Raw genomic sequence first — 25,559 nt, forward strand, 5'->3', positions numbered from 1 at the left:
GTGAAAATTTAAGTACCGTACTCATTTCTTCACCCTGCAGAACGGACGGGTGGCGCGGGGTCTAACAGAACACGCTGCAGTTCGACTTGACTATAATACCTCTCTTTCGGAATGTATTACTTCTGCTAGGAGGTTATCGCCCTCAGGAAATGTTAAAGGATTGTGAGGAAAAGTATGTGGTAGGTACAGTGTTTGAAAACTGCAACCAAAACACCCCGCGCCTCTCGAACCGAACACAGTCAAACACATTTACATATTTAGTTTCATAGACTTCTCATGCAAACTGCTTAAAATTTATTTTGATTACTAAACTTCATACTTTTACATTCTCGAAGAAAAGAAAGTGATATTTTGGATTCGTGTAGCTGTGTACATTAGGCGGATGGACAGACAGCCTCAGACTCCCACGTGAACAGATGTTGTCCAGAAATCCCTGCATTCTCCACGGCCAGGCGGAATTCTTCTATCTTCTCCGAGGTGATCGGTAGGTGTTTACTTAGCAGTATATAGCCAAATTCTGCAGGATTCGGCACACAATTGGCTAGCGCCATGATACTACCGTCTGTTGACAAGAAGATCACCAGCTCTGAACGATCTCCATCTGAAACACCACAGGAAAAAGAATTGAAGGAAAAGAAGAGCTTGAGGCTAATGTAATCTACTTCATCTGACAGAGTACCTTACAAATTAAAATCTTCTTTATATGTTTCCGAAGTTCAGTGAGTAAGGCAGTCCTCTGAAGTGAAAGATTCCAGCAAGATATAGCAGATATATTGGATTCAGGAGGTCAAATGGACTGTATCGCGACTGACCTGTCTAAAGCATTTGATAGGGTAGATCCTAGGAGACTACTGGCAAAAATGAGTGCAATTGGACTAGACAAAAGAGTGACTGAATGGGCTGCTATATTTCTAGAAAATAGATCTCAGAGAATTAGAGTAGGCGAATCTTTATCTGACCCTGTAATAATTAAGAGAGTAATTCCTCAAGGCAGTATTATTGGACATACATGATATGAGTAACGAAGTGGAATCAGAGATAAGACATTTTGCGGGTGATGTTGTTCTGAAAAAATAAAATAAATTACAACATTGTGAACAACTGCAAAATTATCTCGATAATGTTGTGAGATGGACAGTAGGCAGTGGTATGATGAAAAACAGGGTTAAAAGTCAGGTTGTGAGTTTCACAAATAGGAAAAGTCCTCTCTGTTTTAATTATTGCGTTGATGGGTTGAAAGTTCCTTATGAGGATCATTGTAAGTACCTCGGAGTTAATATAAGAAAATATCTTCCTTTACAGAACTCCACTGAAAGTTGCTGAACTTTTGAATAATAATAATAATAATAATAATAATAATAATAATAATAATAATAATAATAATAATAATAATAATAATAATAATAGTAATAATAATAATAATAATAATAATAATAATAATAATAATAATAATATTGCCCGCCTCCGTGGCGTACTGGTTAGTGTGATTAGCTGACCTTCCAGGGAACCTGGGTTCCATTCCCGGCTCTGCCACGAAATTTGAAACGTCGTACGAGGACTGGAAGAGGGTCCTTTCAACCTCGGGAGGTCAACTGAGTAGGGAGGAGGTTGTTTCCCACTTCAGCCATTCTTGAAATTGATTTCCGTGGTTTCCCAATTATTCTCCAGGCAAATGCCGGGATCATGCCTAGCTTAAGGCTACGGCCGCTACCTTCCCTATTCCTTGCCTATCCCTTCCAATCTTCCCACCTCCCATAAGGCCGCTGTTCAGCATAGCAAGTGTGGTGGTCTGGGCGAGGTACTGGTCCTCGTGCACAGTTGTACCCCGACCAAATGTCCAGGACACGCTTCAGGACACCGCTCTTGAGGTGGTAGAGCTGGGATCCCTCGCCGAGTCCGAGATAAAACCAACCATGGAGATTAAATTCGGCCTAGAAAGCCAAGAATAACGGCCAAGAGGATTCGTCGTGCTGACCACATGATACCTCGTAATCTGCAGGCCTTCGGGCTGAGCAGCGGTCGCTTGGTATGCCAAGGCCCTTGAAGGGGTGTAGTGCCATGGGGGTGGTAGGGAGATTAAATAAATAAATAATAATAATTGTACCGGAGGCACATCTACTCCGTAATTCAAACTGAGCGCTTTTTAGAAGGGCATCTGTTGCAAAGAATTTGGAAATGTATTGAATATTTCCTTTGGTAAATTAATCCATTCTCTAAGTCCCCTTCCTGTAAACGAATACTTTTAATACGGTATGTGTGTGGGTAAGAGATTGGTAACGTGATTTGGTTTGGAGAAACAGAAACATCCATGCGTCCCAGCCTTACCTAACAGGAACAATGAGACATGAGTATGAAGTACGAAAACCGAAACTGACTCGTCCAAATACAGTGGAGACGTCTGATCACGTTAAACGTTTGCCAAAAAGGACAGTGTCAACATTTATAGAATTCCAACGAAATGCGTTTCCTTAAAACAGATGTATTTCTGTGTACTGTACCAGGAAAGCCTAGGTCCTCGTCCATATTAATTGAAAGAAACATTACTTCAGCATAAAAGATCCGACCGACGTACGAACATCTATGTAAAGAATGTTCCAGTATGTGCCAGACCCTACGAGTGCACTAGGCGGAGTCAAGTGACGTCACCTGTCGCTTGAAGCTCACCTCCCCTAGAGATATTTCTCGAAAGAATTTTTCTTTTACCAGCTTTTTAACACCTTAACCAATTTCAACGGGACAAACGCTGAATTATAGCGGACGTCATAAAAGTTAATCCCTGTGAATTTCGAATTAATTCATCCCATGGTTGTTGAGTTATAATAATTTAAAGTTTCAACGAAATTACGTAATCACGGTCACATGGCCGAGAGAGATGCTACCCCTCCCAGCGCTGGTGTCTATATATGCCAAGGCCAGCCAGCCAGCAGGCAGTACAAGGACGAGTAGACAGCTGTGTGATTGAGACAGAGGAGAGACCGGCCCGCGTACAGTATGTTCGCGCAGTCACGGTGAAAGTACTTTCCGTCGTATTTCCGGAACGCTAAATTATATCGCCGACAGAATTATAAAAGACGTCGCACTATATTTAGTATATCGCGTCGCGACTACAGTCTAATCCTAAAGACATTTAAGAATGTAATACGAGTGAACTTATTGAAGTGCAAACATTAACTATTTTACGTTCACAGAATATGTCATTACGTGTAGACTTCTGATATTGAACTCCTACAGGAACTAATGTGTAGAATCACCAGAACTCATTTCTTTTCGAGTATCGAACTGTATTCCTTTATTCATGCCACGTCAGTATACGACTTACAGTAATTTGAGTGAAAATTAAGAACTTTTCTGAGGTAATATAACATTATAATAACAGGATAAGCAGAAAATAATTCTTAGTGACTTAATGACTGTGTTCAAAGACTGTGATTATCGACTTGCCTTTTCAAGTGTGAACTGTGCATTTATGAACGTTTCAATAACGACTGTAAAGAGTAATTCATACAGGAAGGACTGTGATTCTTTCAATTACGCCATAAATAGTGTTCAACAGTCAATGACAGTGTCAGTGTTAACTACTCGCACTAAGTGAATTTTTCGTGTGCGAAAAATCACAATAACGAGCTGCAATTCTACATGATCCAGTTCCAGCCGTCATCACCTCATCGGGAACGTCAACATGGTGTGTCAAGGGAACATCGCCGATCCTGATTCTCCACGGAACATTCCAGATGTCCATCCTTCGACATTTTGTAGCAACATTTCTTGCCATGAGTGAGTAGTAACAAACTGACTAATTTTTTTTTCATTAATTTGTGAACAGTGGAAACTTCAGTGCCGCGTGTGAACAAATATTTCAGAGTTCTCATAATTTCTCAGAAGTGATTAATTTAATTTCAAATTTCAGTTTCATATCTCGTAGAAAGACTTTAGGCTTTTCAAGTGTGCTATATATCAAGGGTGACGAACTGAGAACTGAAAATTATTAACCAAAATTTAATTTCTCATATCAACTTACAATTATAAGTGTGCTTAGGTTTAGAAAGACTTTAGGTGGAAATTCAATACCTCCTATTCTCACATATGAAAAACTTTGAAATCAGTAGTATTTATGCCATTTTCATGAACAGAATTCAGGAAGATTACTTTCAAACTTTTAATTTCAATGCCAGATTTGAATCAAAAATCATATCGCAGGGTGAAGAATTAATAAATTGTTTTGAAAAAGATTTTTTAACCATCTATTATTCGCTCTGCGAGTCTATCCTCCTCTGTATCGGCTCCAAAACCAAGTTCCACTCCCTGAGGTCCTACTCATGCCCTTTGCCCACAACTTTTCCTGGTACAGAGAGGATAGTAAAATAATAGATGGCGCCGCAACTTTAGGGGCCCGATTTTGGAGCCGTGCTATAATAATAGATGACGTCGCAACTTCAAGGGCTCGCTTTGGAGCCGTGCCATAATAATAGATGATGCGCCAGTAATAATCGCAACATTCAGGGTTCGATTCAAGTCATTGTATTTTGCGCACAGGATCCGACTGCAACTATTACGAACACGAAGAACTTGTGTATTTGACTTATTCGAATATTCCGGGAACATGGATAACTTACTTGCAGCAATCGAAGCTCTCAGGCTTAGCATTAACGATCAGAATGCTAAGATTGATAGGTCTAATTCTCAACTACAGGCCCAGATGGCAGAGTCTAATAACCAGTTGCAGGCTCAAAATATTCAACTTCAACAACAAATGCAGACTCAAAATACTCAACTTCAAGCGCAGTTAACTGAGTCAAATAGTAAGGTTGAAGACTTAACTTCTAAAATTGACAGGACCTTGGACACTAAGTTTGCTGAAGCGGATAAAGTCATTAATAAAAGGCTCACTGAATCTAGTGCCCTTATCGAGCAACGATTCCGTGAAGTTGGAACTCGCCTCGAAAAGGAACTTACTGATTCTAGTGCACAAGTCGAAGCCACATTGAAAAACATGCGGGATCAGTTTGTTGAAAACTTAGAGTCTATTAAGGAAGAAATAAAGACAGAGGTCGTCAAGTCTTTAGACAAAGATCTTAGAAATGTTCTTCCTTCCGTTCAAGCATTTTCCACTGAACTTAAAGATTTACGGACTGAATTTCAAGAATCCCATGGTAACATCTCACAAACTCAAGTAAAGCTAGCTCAGGTACAGGAAACCTTACGAGATGCATTAAAGAGCGACGTGGGTAAATTACGAAGCGAGATAGGATTAATTAAGAGCACGCAAGGAGAACTCGACAAGCGTATTACAGGACAGCTAGACAGCACGCATACCCAGATAGCTGCTTTCTGTAAAGACGTACAAGTCATTAAAACTGACTTGAGAAATGAAATAACAAATTTAGACACCTCAATTAATTCTAAAATTAAAAGTTTGTCTGAAGAAATGAATCAAATTAAACTCAAAGAACATACGACTGACGTCACAATTCATGGTTCGTCGAGGGAAGTACACAGCACAACAACACTTATTAAAGTACCAGATGACAAACCAGTCAAATTTTCAGGACGTGACGAGTATACTGTCGAGAATTTTTGTTAAATGTCGACGATTACCTGGAAGAGAATAGGGTAGATGACGATAGGAAACTTAGAGTAGTATCCAAACTTCTAGAAGGACGAGCCTTATCATGGTTCATAGCTTTTAAGAGCAACTTTAAAAACTATGACGACTTTAGAAAGGCACTTCTTAAACGCTTTTGGGATTCAGAAAGACAGCACCTTGTCAAGATGCAACTCTACTCTAGTAAATACAATACTTCAGTCAATACTTCCCGATATTCCGATTATTGTCTAATGCAATTAAAGAAGCTCCAGTTTTTAGATCCACCTTTGCCAGATATCGAACTTATTCAGATCCTGACACTTCAATATCCGCCTCATGTTCAAGAAATACTAGTCGCTGCCAACATTAAAACATTGGAGCATTTTGACGCTACTTTGCGTAGGTTAGATACGGCTAATACCCAATCTAGTCCGAAAACTAACAGGAGTCGAGAAATAAATACGAATTCTGCGGAAATAAAACCGCCGGAGAGAGAGGAACCCAGGACACGTGAAGAAGGCAGATTAAGCCCTACCAACCCAACCAGATTCCGGAATTTCAGACGTCAGAGGAATCAGGAGAGACACCCTTACCAACCTAGGAATTTATGGAGACAGCACGAAAGCACTCCTGAAGAAAATCGTGAGTCCAGACGACGAGAACTCGAAAGTAGATGGAAGGATACACGGGAATACATCAGGGAGAGAAATCGTAATCCTGATGAGCCTGGAGCTACATCCCTGGAATACCAACGTCAATTCGGACCAAGAGAACAAAGATCACCTGATCCTGAATCAACAGGCGCTATAAAAAAAACGCCGATCTCGCAATAGGGAGATTAACTACAGAACACGATGAGGACGAAATTTCAAATTATTGTACTGCTGTTATCAATTACTGGCATATTGACGATTCCGAATTACTATTCGAAGACGCACAAACACTAAGGCCATATATTACACGTTCACTACCTGTCATAACAGTACGCACAGGCAACCTACAGGTGATTACGCTCATCGATTCTGGAGCGCAAGCTTCTTTAATTTCTGATAAGCTTGTAGACTCGCTTAAAGATCAGAACAATGTTTTGTTATTGCCTGCAGCTCAGATTAAAGTAAGAGGGATAGTTCCTGATAAAATTGTTAAATGTAAATCCCAGGCATTTTTAGAGTTTGAAATTAACAGTCAGACATTCGAACACATATTTTTAGTAGTATCACGTCTTAACTTCAACTTAATACTTGGATCAGATTTTATGATCAAATACAAAGGAACCATTGACTATGATGCCAACCTCGTAAGATTCAAGAATAATTCCGTAGGACTACAGCTGGTAGGACGAAGTGACCTGGAAGTTCAAGAGAAGGGAGCCCGTTTCGAAGAAGCCGGTGGTGACATTATTAAGCCCGCTGTAAGTGAGGTTGCGCTAGCCGTAGCGGAAAGTAGAAAGGGTGACCAAAGTGAGGACGATGCAGAGTCCCTATTCAATGAGAACTCCATCATAGGTCCGGACTATATAATGTCAATAGCCAGTGTGGTTGAAGACCCGGAAATTAAATTAAAATTGGAGGAGGCTAAAAATGACGTTCTACAAAAATTTGCATGTGTATTCGATGACAAGCCTGGAGAGATAGCTGGCTATGAATATCATCTTGATGTAAGTGACTTGTCTCCTTATCAGAAGAAACCATATCCCGTACCCGAGAAATATCGAGAAGAAGTTCGCAACTTAATTCATAAAATGACAATATGTACCACAGGAAGAGTAAAGCCTGGAAAAGAAAATCCTGCGTATTTTCTTTTCGTCCAACCAAGGGGAAGATGTACCAGGAAAGCCTAGGTCCTGGTCCATATTAATTGAAAGAAACATTACTTCAGCATAAAAGATCCGACCGACGTACGAACATCTATGTAAAGAATGTTCCAGTATGTGCCAGACCCTACGAGTGCACTAGGCGGAGTCAAGTGACGTCACCTGTCGCTTGAAGCTCACCTCCCCTAGAGATATTTCTCGAAAGAATTTTTCTTTTACCAGCTTTTTAACACCTTAACCAATTTCAACGGGACAAACGCTGAATTATAGCGGACGTCATAAAAGTTAATCCCTGTGAATTTCGAATTAATTCATCCCATGGTTGTTGAGTTATAATAATTTAAAGTTTCAACGAAATTACGTAATCACGGTCACATGGCCGAGAGAGATGCTACCCCTCCCAGCGCTGGTGTCTATATATGCCAAGGCCAGCCAGCCAGCAGGCAGTACAAGGACGAGTAGACAGCTGTGTGATTGAGACAGAGGAGAGACCGGCCCGCGTACAGTATGTTCGCGCAGTCACGGTGAAAGTACTTTCCGTCGTATTTCCGGAACGCTAAATTATATCGCCGACAGAATTATAAAAGACGTCGCACTATATTTAGTATATCGCGTCGCGACTACAGTCTAATCCTAAAGACATTTAAGAATGTAATACGAGTGAACTTATTGAAGTGCAAACATTAACTATTTTACGTTCACAGAATATGTCATTACGTGTAGACTTCTGATATTGAACTCCTACAGGAACTAATGTGTAGAATCACCAGAACTCATTTCTTTTCGAGTATCGAACTGTATTCCTTTATTCATGCCACGTCAGTATACGACTTACAGTAATTTGAGTGAAAATTAAGAACTTTTCTGAGGTAATATAACATTATAATAACAGGATAAGCAGAAAATAATTCTTAGTGACTTAATGACTGTGTTCAAAGACTGTGATTATCGACTTGCCTTTTCAAGTGTGAACTGTGCATTTATGAACGTTTCAATAACGACTGTAAAGAGTAATTCATACAGGAAGGACTGTGATTCTTTCAATTACGCCATAAATAGTGTTCAACAGTCAATGACAGTGTCAGTGTTAACTACTCGCACTAAGTGAATTTTTCGTGTGCGAAAAATCACCCTAACGAGCTGCAATTCTACATGATCCAGTTCCAGCCGTCATCACCTCATCGGGAACGTCAACATGGTGTGTCAAGGGAACATCGCCGATCCTGATTCTCCACGGAACATTCCAGATGTCCATCCTTCGACATTTTGTAGCAACATTTCTTGCCATGAGTGAGTAGTAACAAACTGACTAAATTTTTTTTTCATTAATTTGTGAACAGTGGAAACTTCAGTGCCGCGTGTGAACAAATATTTCAGAGTTCTCATAATTTCTCAGAAGTGATTAATTTAATTTCAAATTTCAGTTTCATATCTCGTAGAAAGACTTTAGGCTTTTCAAGTGTGCTATATATCAAGGGTGACGAACTGAGAACTGAAAATTATTAACCAAAATTTAATTTCTCATATCAACTTACAATTATAAGTGTGCTTAGGTTTAGAAAGACTTTAGGTGGAAATTCAATACCTCCTATTCTCACATATGAAAAACTTTGAAATCAGTAGTATTTATGCCATTTTCATGAACAGAATTCAGGAAGATTACTTTCAAACTTTTAATTTCAATGCCAGATTTGAATCAAAAATCATATCGCAGGGTGAAGAATTAATAAATTGTTTTGAAAAAGATTTTTTAACCATCTATTATTCGCTCTGCGAGTCTATCCTCCTCTGTATCGGCTCCAAAACCAAGTTCCACTCCCTGAGGTCCTACTCATGCCCTTTGCCCACAACTTTTCCTGGTACAGTACCTACGTAATTATTCGATCAATAAAAGACAATAATTGGAAAAAAGTAATACGTGGACAAAAACACATTACTTAAGAGGCAACGAAAGAACAAATTAGGAAAATACAAAGCACTATGAATTCCTGCATCAGATTTATATTTTCGTTACGCTACGACACTCATGTCACATCTTATTACAAGCAACTTTCCCTCCTGAAATTTGAAGAACTCAGACATCTTCATGTAGCCCTGTTGGTGTTCAGATCACTGACAGAACTCCCCTGTAACTGTCATCAAACTTTCCATATCTTTCCTCTTTTCACCAGCATAATACACGCTCTGTTACTACACTTGCCATTCCCTTTAGCAGGTCAGCTGCCTATAATCGCTCATTTATTGCGACGGGAAGTAGATTAAGGAACTCTGTTCCAGATAACATCCGAAGTAGTAACTCACTCGAGTCTTTCAAGTCTTCGTACAGAAGGTATCTCTTAGATGCATAAGCCCACGGTGTGAATCATGATGAGTGAATGGCGGTGTATGGATGTGTGTATAATTTAGTTAATTTTTCTTTAAATTAATTTAAACTTATTTATGATTAAATTTCATTTAGTAGCCTAGTTTGACAAATGATATGTTCATATTGCTATAATTATGATGTTGCATTTATTTTGAATTTATGATACAAATTAGTTTCTTTTAAAATATTTAATATTCTCTACTGTTTTTCAGTACAATGACGTAGTTAAGTGTAAGAGAGGACCATGAGTTCTAACTTCGCCACTATTAAAGACAAATAAATAAATAAATAAATAAAGAAATAAACAAATAAATAAATAAATAGGCTAAATACATATATAAATTTTTGGCTAACCTTTACTCTGAATGGCACATGCCTTGTTCTTTATCTTCGTAGATGAGTTCTTCTGTTTATAGAAGCTGTAATCGATAATATTCAAGGGCACACACATGCTAAGGAAACGAAGTCTCTTCTAGATACCAGTGGCGGCGATTTCTGCCGCCTGAAACTAGGAGTTATTTAAAAAAACAATTTGTACAAGCCCTGTTTTTATCAGCTAATTTGTTCCTTTATTTTCTTTAATTATTAACAAACCCAGGTACTTCTTTTGTTTGTACACTCCCCCCCCCCCGTACTTCTAATTCCCAATCGCCACTATTAGTTCAGTTCTGTAAAGGAATGCCACAACCTTGAGCGCAGAAGGTAAGCGCCCGACCAATCTCGCGCTGCTCATCCTGCTTGTTGTTTAGCTTTCTCGCGCCATTATCGTGCACCGTGTTTTCAATAATCATTGTACAATATATAGTGTATCTTACAGAATAATTCGACAATAACCAATTGCTTGTAGGTCTGTTGAACGCGGACTTGTTGCGTGGTGTTTAGACGGTCGCTTGTAGCGCACAAAGTCATAGAATCGAATCCCAGCACAGTTATTTTACGTCTGGTCGTCCGGTCACAAACCTGTATCCTACCATTTTCCACGTTCGTGAGATCAGAACGAAGAACGACTACCGATCTAATAAATATCAGCCAGATATTGCGAGTTTACTCTATACCGGTATGAGAAAAAGAGTTTCAAATTCAGTTGCATCCTATTTAAACGCAACGGTTTCTCCCCTCCTCCAGTGCGCTCTTCCTAAGTAAACATACATTAAATATGTTAATTACTACTGCTCTGCATTTAGGGCAGTCATTCAGGTGGCAGATTCCCTATCTGTTGTTTTCCTAGAATTTTCTTAAATGATTGCAAAGAAATTGGACATTTATTGAACATCTCCCTTGGTAAATGTTTCCAATCCCTAACTTCCCTTCCTAAAAACGGATATTTGGCCCAATTTGCCCTCGTGAATTCCAACTTTATCTTCTAAGGAATTTGAAGAGTATCGTGAATCTTATGATATCCATCCATGGATAAATTTAAGTTTAAAGTGGTTCAGTGTAGTTGTACATTATGATCACTCATTCTGCGAAATGAAATTGACTCAACATGTTAGGTGAGGCTAAAAAATTAGATGTCATTTCAAATCGTACTTTGCCCTTCGAAATGACCAGAGCAACCCGTATTATGCTCTGCTCATATGTAGATTTTGTTACTTTCGATGCAGTGATGTTCGTTACATTCTTATCTTGGATATTCTGCAAATGCGTAATCATTTCCTTGTGACAGAAAGAGACAGTATGATGATGAAGCATGGTTTCGGTGTAGCGGAGCACTAAACATCAAAAACTGTCGTTTTACACACCTTTATATTTGCATTTTGCGGTTTGAAACACATATGTCATTATAATTCAAACATATTTACAGTATGTACTACAGGCCAATGTCTGATACACATAAAGACTCTAAGCCCGGATCACGTTCGAGATTTGCCTGATAGGAGCCATTTGTTGTGACGGTAATTCATACACCGTTACTTGTGCGGTTTGTAGTGAATACTGAGACAAGCATTTCTAACACTTTCCGAATTCTGTGACATTGCTGTAGGAATATGTATGATAAGATACGATAAATCCGTCTCCCATAATATCAGAAAGCACAGATCTGGGAGAGGGTATTGTTTATTGTAATCTTATGTTTGCAGTTTACAAAAATTGATATTCTATAGCATAAATGGACAACACGCAGTAAAAGCACAAATAAAGTATAAGTTGTTCGGAAAACATCATTAACCAAAGTTACCACTTGTAAGTGTCTGGCTAAATGGTTAGCGTGCTGGCCTATGGTCACAGGGATCCCGGATTCGATTCCCGGCAGGGTCAGGAATTTTAACCATAATTGGTTAATTTCGCTGGCACGGGGGCTGGGTGTATGTGTCTTCTTCATCATCATTTCATCCTCATCACGACGCGCAGGTCGCCTACGGGAGTCAAATGAAGAGACCTGCACCTGGCGAGCCGAACTTGTCCTCGGACACTCCCGGCACTAAAAGCCATACGCCATTTCATTTCATTTACCACTTGTAAGTGATTTAGAAATTGAACAGAGAAAGAAAGGCCTGCATGGAGCGTAAGAAATGAAATATCTCTGGCGTGCTGTAGATGTCTATCAGATACCCCAGAAACGTTATCACCGAAAGAGCTCACCACAATAGTCACTGTAAAAAGTGGATGTCGTATTGGAGGGAATCAGAGTTTGGAAAAAGTTCAGAGAGACACAACAGTTGCTGATCGACAACAGATAGAGCCACCATGCAGAACAACTCGAAGGGAGGATCGGTATTCGATGCCTTCAGAACTTCGTAGCCCCATTGCTACCGCCACTTCGTTCCACCAGATTAATTGGTAGGCCTGTGGAGGGAATATGTGAGATCAGACAGTGGGAAATCGATTGTACAACGAAGGGCTGGGATCAAGAATTCTTATGCCAAAAGCTCTTCTTGAACCACATTAAGAGACAGGCTTGCTAGCACTAGAACACGGAGCCAGCCGATTAAATTTTAGAATCGTTTAAAATTGTGTATTACTGTTGATATTGGAGTATGAATTCCTGTGATCTGGTACCTAATTTTACGTTCTCTCGTCCACAAATTTATTTATTTATTTATTTATTTATTTTGGAAACCAAAACAGCGAGAAGCCGAATTACAGAGTTCCGCAATGAAAAATGGATTTACAATAGTGTACCAACATGCAAACATAAAAGTAACTGAAAGAAAAATGTGGAAAAATCATGTAATGATAAAAGTAGCGGAAGAAAATTAAAAACTAACAAAATAACTGTAGAGACATAACAATTAACAATAAAACATAAAGGTAACAGAAAATAACGAGGAAAATTAAAGATTGAAAGCAAAACAAAGAGAGGAACTTATAGCTAGGAACAGTAAGATAAATACAGATATGACACATAAGTAACGATATAGTACAGAAAAAAAAAATTACGTTATGCACAATAGAGGGGGCAAGTTAAAATCTGCTCTGGCAGTTGTTCAAACGACCCACAACTCACCGCCTACAACAAAATAACAAAGCCACAGAAACAAAAAAAAAATCGAGTGGATCGCCGAACAAATGAATAGCACACACCTGAACGTAAATCGCACTGTTATTTTAATATCAAACATTTACTTAAGTGGTGTCTTGCGTCGTTTAGCTTCCCAGGTACGCTTGGTGATGTGCGCTATGACTTAATTTTGAAGAAATATCTTCTGGATAGCAGAGTGTTTCTTCGGAACGATGAATGAAGTAATCCCGGGCGATGAAATGGTATGCATAAGACGCTGAAAAATGTATCTACAAATTACCCTACTTAACTCTCAAGGGCTTCCTTGTGGGGATGTTTGCGTCATACTGCTGGCAAACAGAGCTGATCTTGTTCATCAATTTCCTGTGGGGATAAAGGCTCTCTGAAGACTAGGTATGCTCGCCCGCCATTATAGTTCATCCCTGCACTACGTTGGTAAGGCAGTTGACCGCCCCAGCCTTGTATATCCCTCTTTATTTACTGTTCTCCACGCTAGAAAATATTGCTAAACTAACAGTAAAAATACTCATTCTCAGTATTACTCACACGGTTGCGCAACTTAAATATTAGTATATTTCGTACTTTATTGTGTAATTTTTACTCGAGACAGTGATTGTAAAAACAAGGTCGTTGATAATTTGTCTCTTAACAATCAAACAAACTAGGTAAGTAGAATAGGTTGTTCGTAAGCTATGCGTCAAATGAAATGAGGGCCACCGTGGTATTGATATAGGCTACTGTCATTCTTAATTCGTGGAATTTGACGCGGTAATCTGTCAGTGTCGAAGATATATAAATTGTGATAGAAGATTTTGATATCATATGATCTCAGGCGATATTTCATACCTGCGTGAAATTGATTCAGCGCTATTTTCAATGTTGTCGAAATAATAAGAAAAATATTCTTCGAACAAAAACAACGCTGAAATGTGATGTACGAAGACGAACACACCCAAGTAACTGGGATTCCTTAAGTTTATTTCTTTCTTCTAAAATGTAGTCCCTTTTCTTATTTACCAGTACCAAATCAAACCCCATGGCACTACAGCGTTTGAAGGGCCTTGGCCTACCAAGGGTTGCGACATTGGTTAACTTGCTCAGACAGCACATTTAAAGAAATAGGCCTATGATATTTAAGTAATATTTTACAAATTTACTGTCTCCATTTATTACAATATTTACAAAACAATAAGATTTGTTTGCCCTGTTTATTGTTCAACAAGGAAAGAAGTGTATGGAATTCAGCTGGGTGCACAGACCTTGCTGATTTGAGTGCAAAAGTAAACAAACATGAAAATTCTCATGCACACAAAAACGCGAATATTGAATTCCCTGTGCTAGTGTTGTCTATAATTTCCAAGACGAGAATAATTAACATGTGATACAGTAGAACCCTGATTAGCCGAGATAATGTGGGGTTAATTCGGAAACAACTATTTTTAAAAAATCGACCGGTAAATGCGGTACACATTATTTCTACGCTTCTCGTCATAGCCAGGTGAACTTCGTGCTCTTTAAAAACCAAGAATAGTGCTCGCATCTTTCAATGTTCGCACTGCAGTAAAGTTATTATGAATTTTACTTTTGTTCTACACTAACACAACCGGCCCCGTGGTGTAGGAGTAGCGCTCCTGCCTCTTACCCGGATGCCCCGAGTTCGATTCCCGGCCAGGTAAGGGATTTTTACCTGGATTTGAGGGCAAGTTCGAGGTCCACTCAGCCTACGTGAATACAATTGAGGAGCTATCTGACGGTGAGTTGGCGGCCCCGGTCTACAAAGCCAAGAATAACGTCCGAGAGTATTCGTCATGCTGACCAGCGGTCGCTTGGGTAGGCTATGGGGTTTTGTTCTTTGTACACTAACACCCGGGTGAACTTCGTGCTATTTAAAAACGAAGAATAGTGCCCGCATCCTTCAATATTCGCAGTGTAGTAAAGTTATTATGAATTGATCTGCACTAACAGATTAGTCTAGTATAAAATTTATCCTCGGTTACAGGGGTTCTACCATATTATTAGTGAAAAAGGACCCGTACAAGGAATTTTTAGTGAAGTGATTTATGTACATATGTTACTTTTTTGCTGATTTGAGACATGAACAAAAATGTTGTTGTGAACCCCCTAAAAAATTTGTCACGTGTCGCCACTGCGGCTAAGCATACCCGTCTTACAGAGCGTCAGTGGGGATGTTTGCGTCTTACTGCTGGCAGACAGAGCTGACCTTGTTCATCAGCTTCCTGCAGCAACTCTTACAAGAGCATAATGAGAGGAGTTTCATTGTGCACAGAGCATTTTGTGCATTGTTTGTGATGACATCTTCAACAATATTGATACACAATATGATTTTCTCTTCACTTTACATTCTTTAAGAATGTGCCTGCTAATGAAGCAACCGAACATACTTTGGGGCCGAGACCTGTGCACGCCTCATCCCGTTTCCGATATGTTTCATGATCCCTAGGATAGATGTTTCTAAAATTCGATATTTTGCCGAGGATACACATTCATACTAACCTGCAGCTTGCCATGTCCCAGCATTCTCAGTGCTTTTAATTGTGTACCTCTGGTGCAGTATAAATTCGGAGTAATTTGCTGTTACGTCGAAGGTAGTTTCATCAGATTTTTTTATGCTTATCGGGAAACATTGGCTTTTGGTCAAGTTGGCCGAATTTTTTGCCTTTCCCAAGAACCAATCACCGTACACCTGAAAATATAAAACCAATGATTGTAATTCAAGGGAGATCCTTCCCCGATCAATGACTGTAAAAAGAATACTAGAGATTTTTCAGAATATTTCATAATTAGATAACTGTTTCATGTTTATTGATGCAGCGTTTGTTCTCCTCGAATTGCCCCATTCCATCCTTAACATGTTAGCCGATTCTTTACAAAAGAGATGATATACCACTATCGCTATACAAGGGAGCATGAAGCGAATCGACATTATATATATATAAAATAAGAGTTTTGTCAATACATTGCTCAGAATTTAAAAAGGAGGTATTTATGTATCGGTCGTGTACACAGTAACAAAGAAATGCACTTTTCATTTTTCCGTAATTTCTGTCTGTCTGTCTATCTGTCTGTATGGATGGATGTACGCGTATCACGAGGAAACGGCTGAAGAGAATTTATTGAAAAACGCTATGCAAAATCGGGGAAAGTCGCTACAATCTAGGACATAAATAATTATTTTCATGCTGAGTGAAATGGTAGTTTAGGCGCTACAATCTAGGCCATAAATAATTTTATTCATGCTGAGTGAAATGGTAGTTTAGGCGCTACAGTCTAGGTCATAAATAATTTTATTCACGCTGAGTGAAATGGTACTTTAGGGGAAAGCCTAAAATTTAATTGTCAAATGTGTATGTTATTAGTGGTCCTATCGATAAATACTACATAACGAAAGTTATATGGTATTACATTGCCGATCATTTATGTCATACAGTTTTACCACACCGGTTATGATAACAGAGATATTCATTAATTTGAATTTTTGTTGCTAAGTCCATATCAGCGCCGAGTCACGAGAAAATGGGTAAACAGAATTTAACGAAAATCGGTATCTAAAGTCGGGAATAAGGAACTACAGTCTACGCTATAATTAATTTTATGACGCCCTAATATCAGAGAGTCGAAATAAAACTAAAAGTGAAGGCCTACAATAAAGAAAGCTCATAAAATTGTTCAACAATAACATTACATTGAACATTGTTTTTGTGATCTACTTTGTGTCTTCTGTTGCCACTCATCTCCGATAGATGGGATTACTGCTGCGTACCGAGATTTTTTAAAATTTGCTTTACGTCGCACCGACACACATGTCTTATGGCGACGATGGGATAAGAAAGGGCTAGGAGTGGGATGGAAGCGGCCGTGGCCTTAATTATGGTACAGTCGCAGTATTTATCTGGTGTGAAAATGGGAAACCACGTAAAAACCACCTTCAGGGCTGCCGATAGTGGGGTTCAAACCCATTATCTCCCGGTTGCAAGCTCACAGCTGCGCGCCCCTAACCGCACCGCCAACTCGTCCGGTTGTACCGAGTATAACAAACAGCCTGCTTGAATATTGGCGGGAAGTAGCTGGTGAATAGCAGGTGAGGCAGCCTGGGCGAGGTGCAGGTCCTCTTCCCCGGTTGTATCACCCGACACGATGTCTAACGCTCCAGGACACTGCCCTTGAGGCGGTAGATGTGGGATCCCTCGCTGAGTCCGAGGGAGAAACCAACCTTGTAGGGTAAACAGCTTAAGAAAGAAAGAAAGAAAGAAAGAAAGAAAGAAAGAAAGAAAGAAAGAAAGTAGCTTGGGAGTTCGATAACTTTCTTCTGTAGCATGCCATTCCGATGATTCATAAATTTTCTGATACTACTGGTACGAAACACATTGGTTCATCATAGCATTCGAGCTATTCAATCCCTACTCTGAGGCACTGATTGGAATGAGCAGTGTGCATATTTAATGGAATAATGGCAGAGGAATGTTCACGTCTGTCTGCAGCCTGGTCATTCCAGCACAGGAACTTAGGAGTGTGAGATCGGCACCGTAGTAATGTTCGCTAAAATTGAGAAAATGTGCGGTTTCTCTTTTGATTACGTCTTTTATATGATAACATTGCTTTTATTCGCTACCTTCCTACTGACGTTTTCGTAATGACCTATGTCGACATCACTTAGGAAAACCACAGTCTTTCTGAGAATCCTGTAGCGAAGTACGGGTACATCAGCTAATAACCTCTAAATGAGACTCAACTCAAAAATTGGCTATATAACAGATCCAATTGTGAGGTTTGAACTGGGTTCACACCAGTCACAGGAGGTTGACAGTGAAAAAAGGACTATCTACGAACTTACAGTGCTCAGCTATAAAAATTACAATTTTCTTACGTCGGCCGTAGCCGTGGTGAAACACCGGATCCCGTGATATCTCCGAAGTTGAGCAACATTGGGCGTGGTCAAGATTCGAATGGGTTGCCACGCTCTATTAGTGGGGTAAGGGATTGGAGGAGCGGAAAGGAAGTGGACACACTACTGTACGTAAACTCCGGCTCAGGCACACATTCTGCGGAGGTTCGGACCTGCCTTCGGGCAGAATACATCCTTACCTTACCTTACGTCGCACCGACATAGATATGTGTTATGGCGACGATGGAATAGGAAAGGACGAGGAGTAGGAGGGAAGCGGGTGTGGCCTTCATTAAGGTACAGCCCCGCATTTGCCGGGTGTGAAAATGGGAAACAAAGGAAAACAATTTTCAGGGTGCCGGTATCGGGGTTAGAATCCACTATCTCCCGAATGCAAGCTGACAACTGTACGACCCTAACCGCACGGTTAACATGCTCAGTGACTACGAAAATATTGAGGAGATTGGTTTGATGGTGAATGCTCGAGGCTGATTTATAGAGACATGTAAAATACTAGGGATCGCAAATGGTGCCATCAAAGAAATTGTAGTTTCGACAGTTATTGGATCTGACATAATCACTTATATGCTATGTAAAAATGTCTTGTTGTTCCTAATCTCTTCTGTTGTTTTCGTACCTTTCATCACCAATCTAGCCTTTTGAGTTTGTCTTTGTTATGCTTTGTTCCGGTGGCAGCATTGATAAGTTTTAAGAAGCTATTATACTAACATTTAAAAAGATGTTCTTCAATTGCGTCTTCCGAGGCAGGTTCCAGAAAACTTCGTAACTGTATGTATCGGTGCAGATTGGGAAGAAATAGAATTAGAAATGGCTGGGGAAGTAGGGAGAAATTGAGGCAAACTTACTAGGAATTTGTTCTGGGTGATTTCCGACAAAAGAGTAGCGTTACAAAAATGTTGGAAAGTTTGGGCTGGGAAGACTTGGGAGAAAGGAGACGAGCTGCTCGACTAAGCGGTATGTTCCGAGCTGTCAGTGGAGGGATGGCGTGGAATGACATTAGTAGACGAATAATATGAAGATGCAGTTGGAATTCAAGAGGACAAATTGGGGCAAATATTCGTTTATAGGAAGGGGCGTTAGGGATTCCTTCAAAGAAATTTGCGGGGCTGAGTGGCTCGGACGGTTGAGGCGCTGGTCTTCTGACCCCAACTTAGCAACTTCGATCCTGACTCAGTCCGGTGGTATTTGAAGGTGCTCAAATACGACAGCCTCGTGTCGGTAGATTTACTGGCACCTAAAAGAACTCCTGCAGAATGAAATTCCGGCACCTCGGCGTCTCCGAAAACCGTAAAAGTAGTTAGTGGGACGTAAAGCCAATAACATTATTATTAAATAAATTCAATATTATTAGGGATTTACAAGTACTTCACGAGGGAAATAGCCGGCCCCGTGGTGTAGGGGTAGCGTGCCTGCCTCTTACCCGGAGGCCCCGGGTTCGATTCCCGGCCAGGTCAGGGATTTTTACCTGGACCTGAGGGCTGGCTCGAGGTCCACTCAGCCTACGTGATTAGAATTGAGGAGCTATCTGACGGTGAGATGGCGGCCCCGGTCTAGAAAGCCAAGAATAACGGCCGAGAGGAATCGTCGTGCTGACCACACGACACCTCGTAATCTGAAGGCCTTCAGGCTGAGCAGCGGTCGCTTGGCAGGCCAAGGCCCTTCAAGGGCTGTAGTGCCGTGGGGTTTGGTTTCACGAGGGAAATATCTCTGCACCGGAATAAAACAAGGTTGCATATTATCTCGAACTATATACTATTAGTTCTTGATGTATACTGTCTCTGGGACCTAGAAACTTCTATTGTTACATGTTCGACTTTGCACTAAAACATTCTTCATATATGTAAATGCCTAAAATAAAACAGCATTTTTCGACTTACAAGCTGTGCAAAGGATTGAACAATGATATACTGTATTCTAATCTGTCTACGCAGGCGTAGGTCGTTCAGAAATTAAGTTTCGCTATTTCTTTTCTTGTAAAGTAAACTTATTTAGCGGGGAAATATGAGCATGCGCGACAGGTCAATGACGTAGCCATCATATACCGACCGCACAAGTCCCACCTGGTGTCAGTAGCGCAGCAGCAGCAGCAGCAGCAGTGGCTCGTATTTTTCCTCCCGCCGCCTACGAGGTTCGGTGTGTAATAGAGTTTCTACGAACACTGCAGTGGGCCATTCAAAATAAGAGGCGTGGAATGCTCAGTACAGGTGTTGTGCTGACCCATAACAATGCTCGGTGCTCAGCAACTGTTCTGCAGGAGTTCAGCTGCGAGGTCTTTGTTCATTTACCGTACAGTCCTGATCTTGCTCCCACAGATTTTTTTTTTTTTTTTTGCACCTCAAGAAATTCCTGTTCTCCTGCCAGCATTTTCACACGTTCGAAGAAATTAAGACGAATGTCACACGCTGGTTCCATTTCCAGGCGGGAGACACGATATGGCAAGTGTCTCAATTCTGGCGATGATTATATCAAAAAATAGCTCCAACATTACTGCATGGGGTGCCAATAAAGATTTTAATGTAAATATGTCATCTTTTTCTTTAAAATATTGGGAAGCTTAACTTCTGAATGGGCTTCGTATATAAAATACTCGTAGGATGTCCGGACTGACTGGCTCATAAACGCCCAGCCGAGATCGTTAAAGCAAGAGGCATGAAATGTTGAAAATATAATGTGTTAAATATGTGCTTAGGAAGGGTTTTATAAAATTTTGATTTTAAGGGGTTAAAATGGGGTATGTTTAAAATTCATCTTCGGTTTTTCAGTAAAAGATTCTTCATACAAATACCTAAAATGTAATTCCTGTATTTATATAATTCGACTTAAAGGGGGTACAAAGCGGATTTTCGAAATTTACATTTCTATTCGATTTTTTGGCCCCAGAATAAAATACACTGTTTTTGCACTAAAAATATAAATACGTAATAAATTCAGTATATTTTTGAAATTCGACTCCTTACAAGGGGTGTAGAGTGTTGAAAAAGAGTTGAAAACGAGAAATGTACCTCTGCTTTCGGTTTTCTCGGCCACGAAATACAATTCAACTTTTCCTTTTATCATTTATACGGAAGCTTGCTGATAGATTCAGAAGCTCAATTTTACAAATGCATTTTGTCGGTGAAGATGAAACAGAAGCGCTTCTAAGGTGTTGGAACTATCCCGGCGTTAAGCAGTAGTTAGTCAGGCAACTACAACGAATGCTTTAATTAAAACAATTGTGGGCGAAACCGTGACGGGCAGTGCTAGTATTAATATATTTCCTCCCTGTACCGTATTCAAACAACAAGTTAGAAGATTCGTTTAGTTTTGACCCTGGTTTCCCTTTCCCTATCTGTCCTTGCAACACATTTCTCCTTCTTACTTTTACTGGGATATCGTTTTTACCTGCCGTTGCCATCATTGTTTACCTCATTGTAGTTTCTTGTCAGTGTCTTTGTTAATTACATTATTTTGTTTTTGTTAACGTTATTTCCTTCCACTGCTATACTTTTAGCAGTTAAACATGTTAGACTCTTAGTGTAAAATGGCCTCCTTAGGCTGTATATCCCTTTCAGACCGAGTACGCACAATTGTGCGGGTTCGTATTTTAGTTATCCCTGACCGTATTTGATGTTTTTTTCGGCGCTACACCGGACTGCAGTGATTGTGCAGGACACGTGGCGTATATTTCAATTGATTTTAGTATGCGCTTGACCGCCAGGGCGAAGGAAGAAGAGTTTAAAAAGCTCAGTTGATCGGCGAGATGGCAGGAAGCAGTAGTGCCGAAAGTAAGTATTTATTTACTGCGTTTATATTAATCTAGAAGCTTTACTGAATACCGGAATATATTCAATGAAGTGTGTACATTGGTTAGTGAACGTAAATTTTGAAGCTACACCATCGTACGTGATACAACGAGGTTTTGAATTTTGATACGCACAATTGTGTGGGTCCTGTTTTTCGGATGTTAGTTTTTATTTGTAAAATAAACTATTAATATGTGTATTGAGGAGCATTTTAGTCAGTTCTTGACGTACAAACAAAAATTCACACCTCCAGTTTTCTTTCAGGTCTGAAAGGGATATAATAGATAAATAAATAAATAAATAAATAAATAAATAAATAAATAAATAAATAAATAAATAAATAAATAAACGGAGGAGGATAGGTTACCTAGGAGAATAATAGGCTCTGCTATGGAGGGTAAGAGAAGTAGAGGTAGACCACGACGATGGTTAGACTCAGTTTCTAACGATTTAAAGATAAGAGGTTTAGAACTAAATGAGGCCACAACACTAGTTGCAAATCGAGGATTGTGGCGACGTTTAGTAAATTCACAGAGGCTTGCAGACTGAACGCTGAAAGGCATAAGTCTATAATGATAATGTATATATAAATAAACAAATAAATAAATAAATACACTGACTGACAGAGCAAATGCAACACCAAGAAGGAGTGGTTCGAAAGGGATGAAAGTTGGGGAAAAAACAGAGACGGCACGGACGAATAATTGATGTTTATTTCAAACCGATATGCAGGTTACACAATGCGCACGGCATCGACTCAGTAGGATGTAGGACCACCGCGAGCGGCGATGCACGCAGAAACACGTCGAGGTACAGAGTCAATAAGAGTGCGGATGGTGTCCTGAGGATGGTTCTCCATTCTCTGTCAACCATTTGCCACAGTTGGTCGTCCGTACGAGGCTGGGGCAGAGTTTGCAAACGGCGTCCAATGAGATCCCACACGTGTTCGATTGGTGAGAGATCCGGATAGTACGCTGGCCACGGAAGCATCTGTACACCTCGTAGAGCCTGTTGGGAGATGCGAGCAGTGTGTGGGCGGGCATTATCCTGCTGAAACAGAGCATTGGGCAGCCCCTGGAGGTACGGGAGTGCCACCGGCCGCAGCACATGCTGCACGTAGCGGTGGGCATTTAACGTGCCTTGAATACGCACTAGAGGTGACATGGAATCATACGCAATAGCGCCCCAAACCATGATGCCGCGTTGTCTAGCGGTAGGGCGCTCCACTGTTACTGCCGGATTTGACCTTTCTCCACGCCGACGCCACACTCGTCTGCGGTGACTATCACTGACAGAACAGAAGCGTGACTCATCGGAGAACACGACGTTCCGCCATTCCCTCATCCAAGTCGCTCTAGCCCGGCACCATGCCAGGCGTGCACGTCTATGCTGTGGAGTCAATGGTAGTCTTCTGAGCGGACGCCGGGAGTGCAGGCCTCCTTCAACCAATCGACGGGAAATTGTTCTGGTCGATATTGGAACAGCCAGGGTGTCTTGCACATGCTGAAGAATGGCGGTTGACGTGGCGTGCGGGGCTGCCACCGCTTGGCGGCGGATGCGCCGATCCTCGCGTGCTGCCGTCACTCGGGCTGCGCCTGGACCCCTCGCACGTGCCACATGTCCCTGCGCCAACCATCTTCGCCACAGGCGCTGCACCGTGGACATATCCCTATGGGTATCGGCTGCGATTTGACGAAGCGACCAACCTGCCCTTCTCAGCCCGATCACCATACCCCTCGTAAAGTCGTCTGTCTGCTGGAAATGCCTCCGTTGACGGCGGCCTGGCATTCTTAGCTATACACGTGTCCTGTGGCACACGACAACACGTTCTACAATGACTGTCGGCTGAGAAATTACGGTACGAAGTGGGCCATTCGCCAACGCCGTGTCCCATTTATCGTTCGCTACGTGCGCAGCACAGCGGCGCATTTCACATCATGAGCATACCTCAGTGACGTCAGTCTACCCTGCAATTGGCATAAAGTTCTGACCACTCCTTCTTGGTGTTGCATGACCACTCCTTCTTGGTGTTGCATTTGCTCTGTCAGTCAGTGTAAATAAATAAATAAATAAATAAATAAATAAATAAATAAATAAATAAATAAATAAATAAATAAATAAATAAGAGTAGTTGATATCCAATGCTCTGCGCTCAGACTACTTTATGAACAGCCTGATGTCGATAGATTTATTGGCATGTAAAATAATTTCTGCGGCGCAAAGTTGCAGCATTTCTGTGTCCCCAGGAATTGTAAGGAGTGATAAATAAGACAACCCTGGAGTACAAACATTAGCCGTTAGGGTCCAGTGTATGGAATCCTCATTAGGATTACTTAATTCAAGAACTGGACAAACCGGGCGAGTTGGCCGTGCGGTTAGGGGCGCGCAGCTGTGAGCTCGCACCCGGGAGATAGTGGGTTCGAATCCCACCGTCGGCAGCTCTGAAGATGGTTTTCCGTGGTTTCCCATTTTCACATCAGGCAAACGCTGGGGCTGTACCTTAATTAAGGCCACGGCAGCTTCCTTCCTATTCCTAGGCCTTTCCTGTCCCATCGTCGCCATAAGACATATCTGTGTCGGTGCGACGTAAAGCAAATAGCAACAAAAAAATTACGTATATTAGTATTCTAGGGTTAAAACCAATAACAAACGAACTGAGTGGCACTTGGGCAACCTAGCAACGACGACCTAGCATGAACATCTGCAGGTTGCGAGATGACGAGTGACCAGCGTAACGAACGTTCTCTGTGAATAGTCTTGGCTTTCTAGACCGTGGCCTCTATCTCACAGTCGGATAGTTCCTCAATTGAGTGAACCTCGAACTAGCCCTTTGAACCAGATAAAGACCCTGGCCCCGTCAAGAATCGATCCGTGACCTCCGGGTAGTGGACCGATTCACTATACCTAGCCCTAGGTCTTGGTGCTGGCAATAATAATAATAATAATAATAATAATAATAATAATAATAATAATAATAATAATAATAATAATAATAATAATAAACAACTAGCTTTTAATGCTATTAAAGTAATTTCACCTTGATTTGCTTGTTACAGGCATCTGAACGTCATTTTTCGTCATTATGTTGCACTGCGGTGACCAAATCCTAACGGTGAACCGGGAAACTCACCTACACCAATGGACGCCTAAATATAGCGATGTATGCAGGTAAGTGGAAAAATTAAAATTAGCATGAATTAATGGAGTACTTCTAGTTTCTGTAGTGATACCACATTTGAATTCAGAAATCTGTTACTCTCATGGTCCCTACAAAAATCGAAAATTCTTAAATCTCTCCGAGGGGATTGACTGGCAGGGAAGGGTTCAAAGTTGGCTCTCAGGAGCGAAATACCATGAGTATGCATTGATGTTAACGTTCTTTAAAACATACATATTTTTCAAACGTTCACCGGCCAATGTACGGCTAAAAGAACCAAGGACGTATTCTACGAGAAAATGTCACAGCACCGTCTGAGTGTTAAAATAAGTAAATCAAACTTCCTTACCTGATTCATATCAATATTACTTTGTGCTTGGAGATACGAGCAGTTTGCAGTTTCTGCACTAACAGCGCCAGTGCAGAGCAGACCAAATAGGAACAACTGAACGTAGCCGTACGGAGACATGA

The 25,559-nt window shown here is 40.7% G+C and overlaps 1 protein-coding gene across 1 annotated transcript; it reads right to left on the bottom strand.

Annotated features, from left to right (window-relative positions):
- Positions 1–270: 270 nt before the first annotated feature.
- LOC137501062 (uncharacterized) lies at positions 271–25,559 on the bottom strand. Its single transcript, XM_068227958.1, has 3 exons — positions 25,438–25,559; positions 15,740–15,929; positions 271–601 (listed from the first exon to the last, which is right to left on the bottom strand). Exons 1-3 carry the CDS (start codon positions 25,555–25,557, stop codon positions 375–377), a joined length of 537 nt encoding a protein of 178 aa, XP_068084059.1. The 5' UTR covers positions 25,558–25,559; the 3' UTR covers positions 271–374.

The sequence above is a fragment of the Anabrus simplex genome, chromosome 5, assembly GCF_040414725.1.
Source record: "Anabrus simplex isolate iqAnaSimp1 chromosome 5, ASM4041472v1, whole genome shotgun sequence".
NCBI classification, from domain to species: Eukaryota; Metazoa; Arthropoda; class Insecta; order Orthoptera; family Tettigoniidae; genus Anabrus; species Anabrus simplex.

Coding starts and splice junctions, on each gene's coding strand:
- LOC137501062 (XM_068227958.1), bottom strand. CDS start 25,557: ATGTCTCCGTACGGCTACGTTCAGTTGTTCCTATTTGGTCTGCTCTGC. Junction 15,930..25,437: donor GTAATATTGATATGAATCAG/GTAAGGAAGTTT, acceptor TTATATTTTCAG/GTGTACGGTGATTGGTTCTT. Junction 602..15,739: donor TGGGACATGGCAAGCTGCAG/GTTAGTATGAAT, acceptor GTGGTGTTTCAG/ATGGAGATCGTTCAGAGCTG.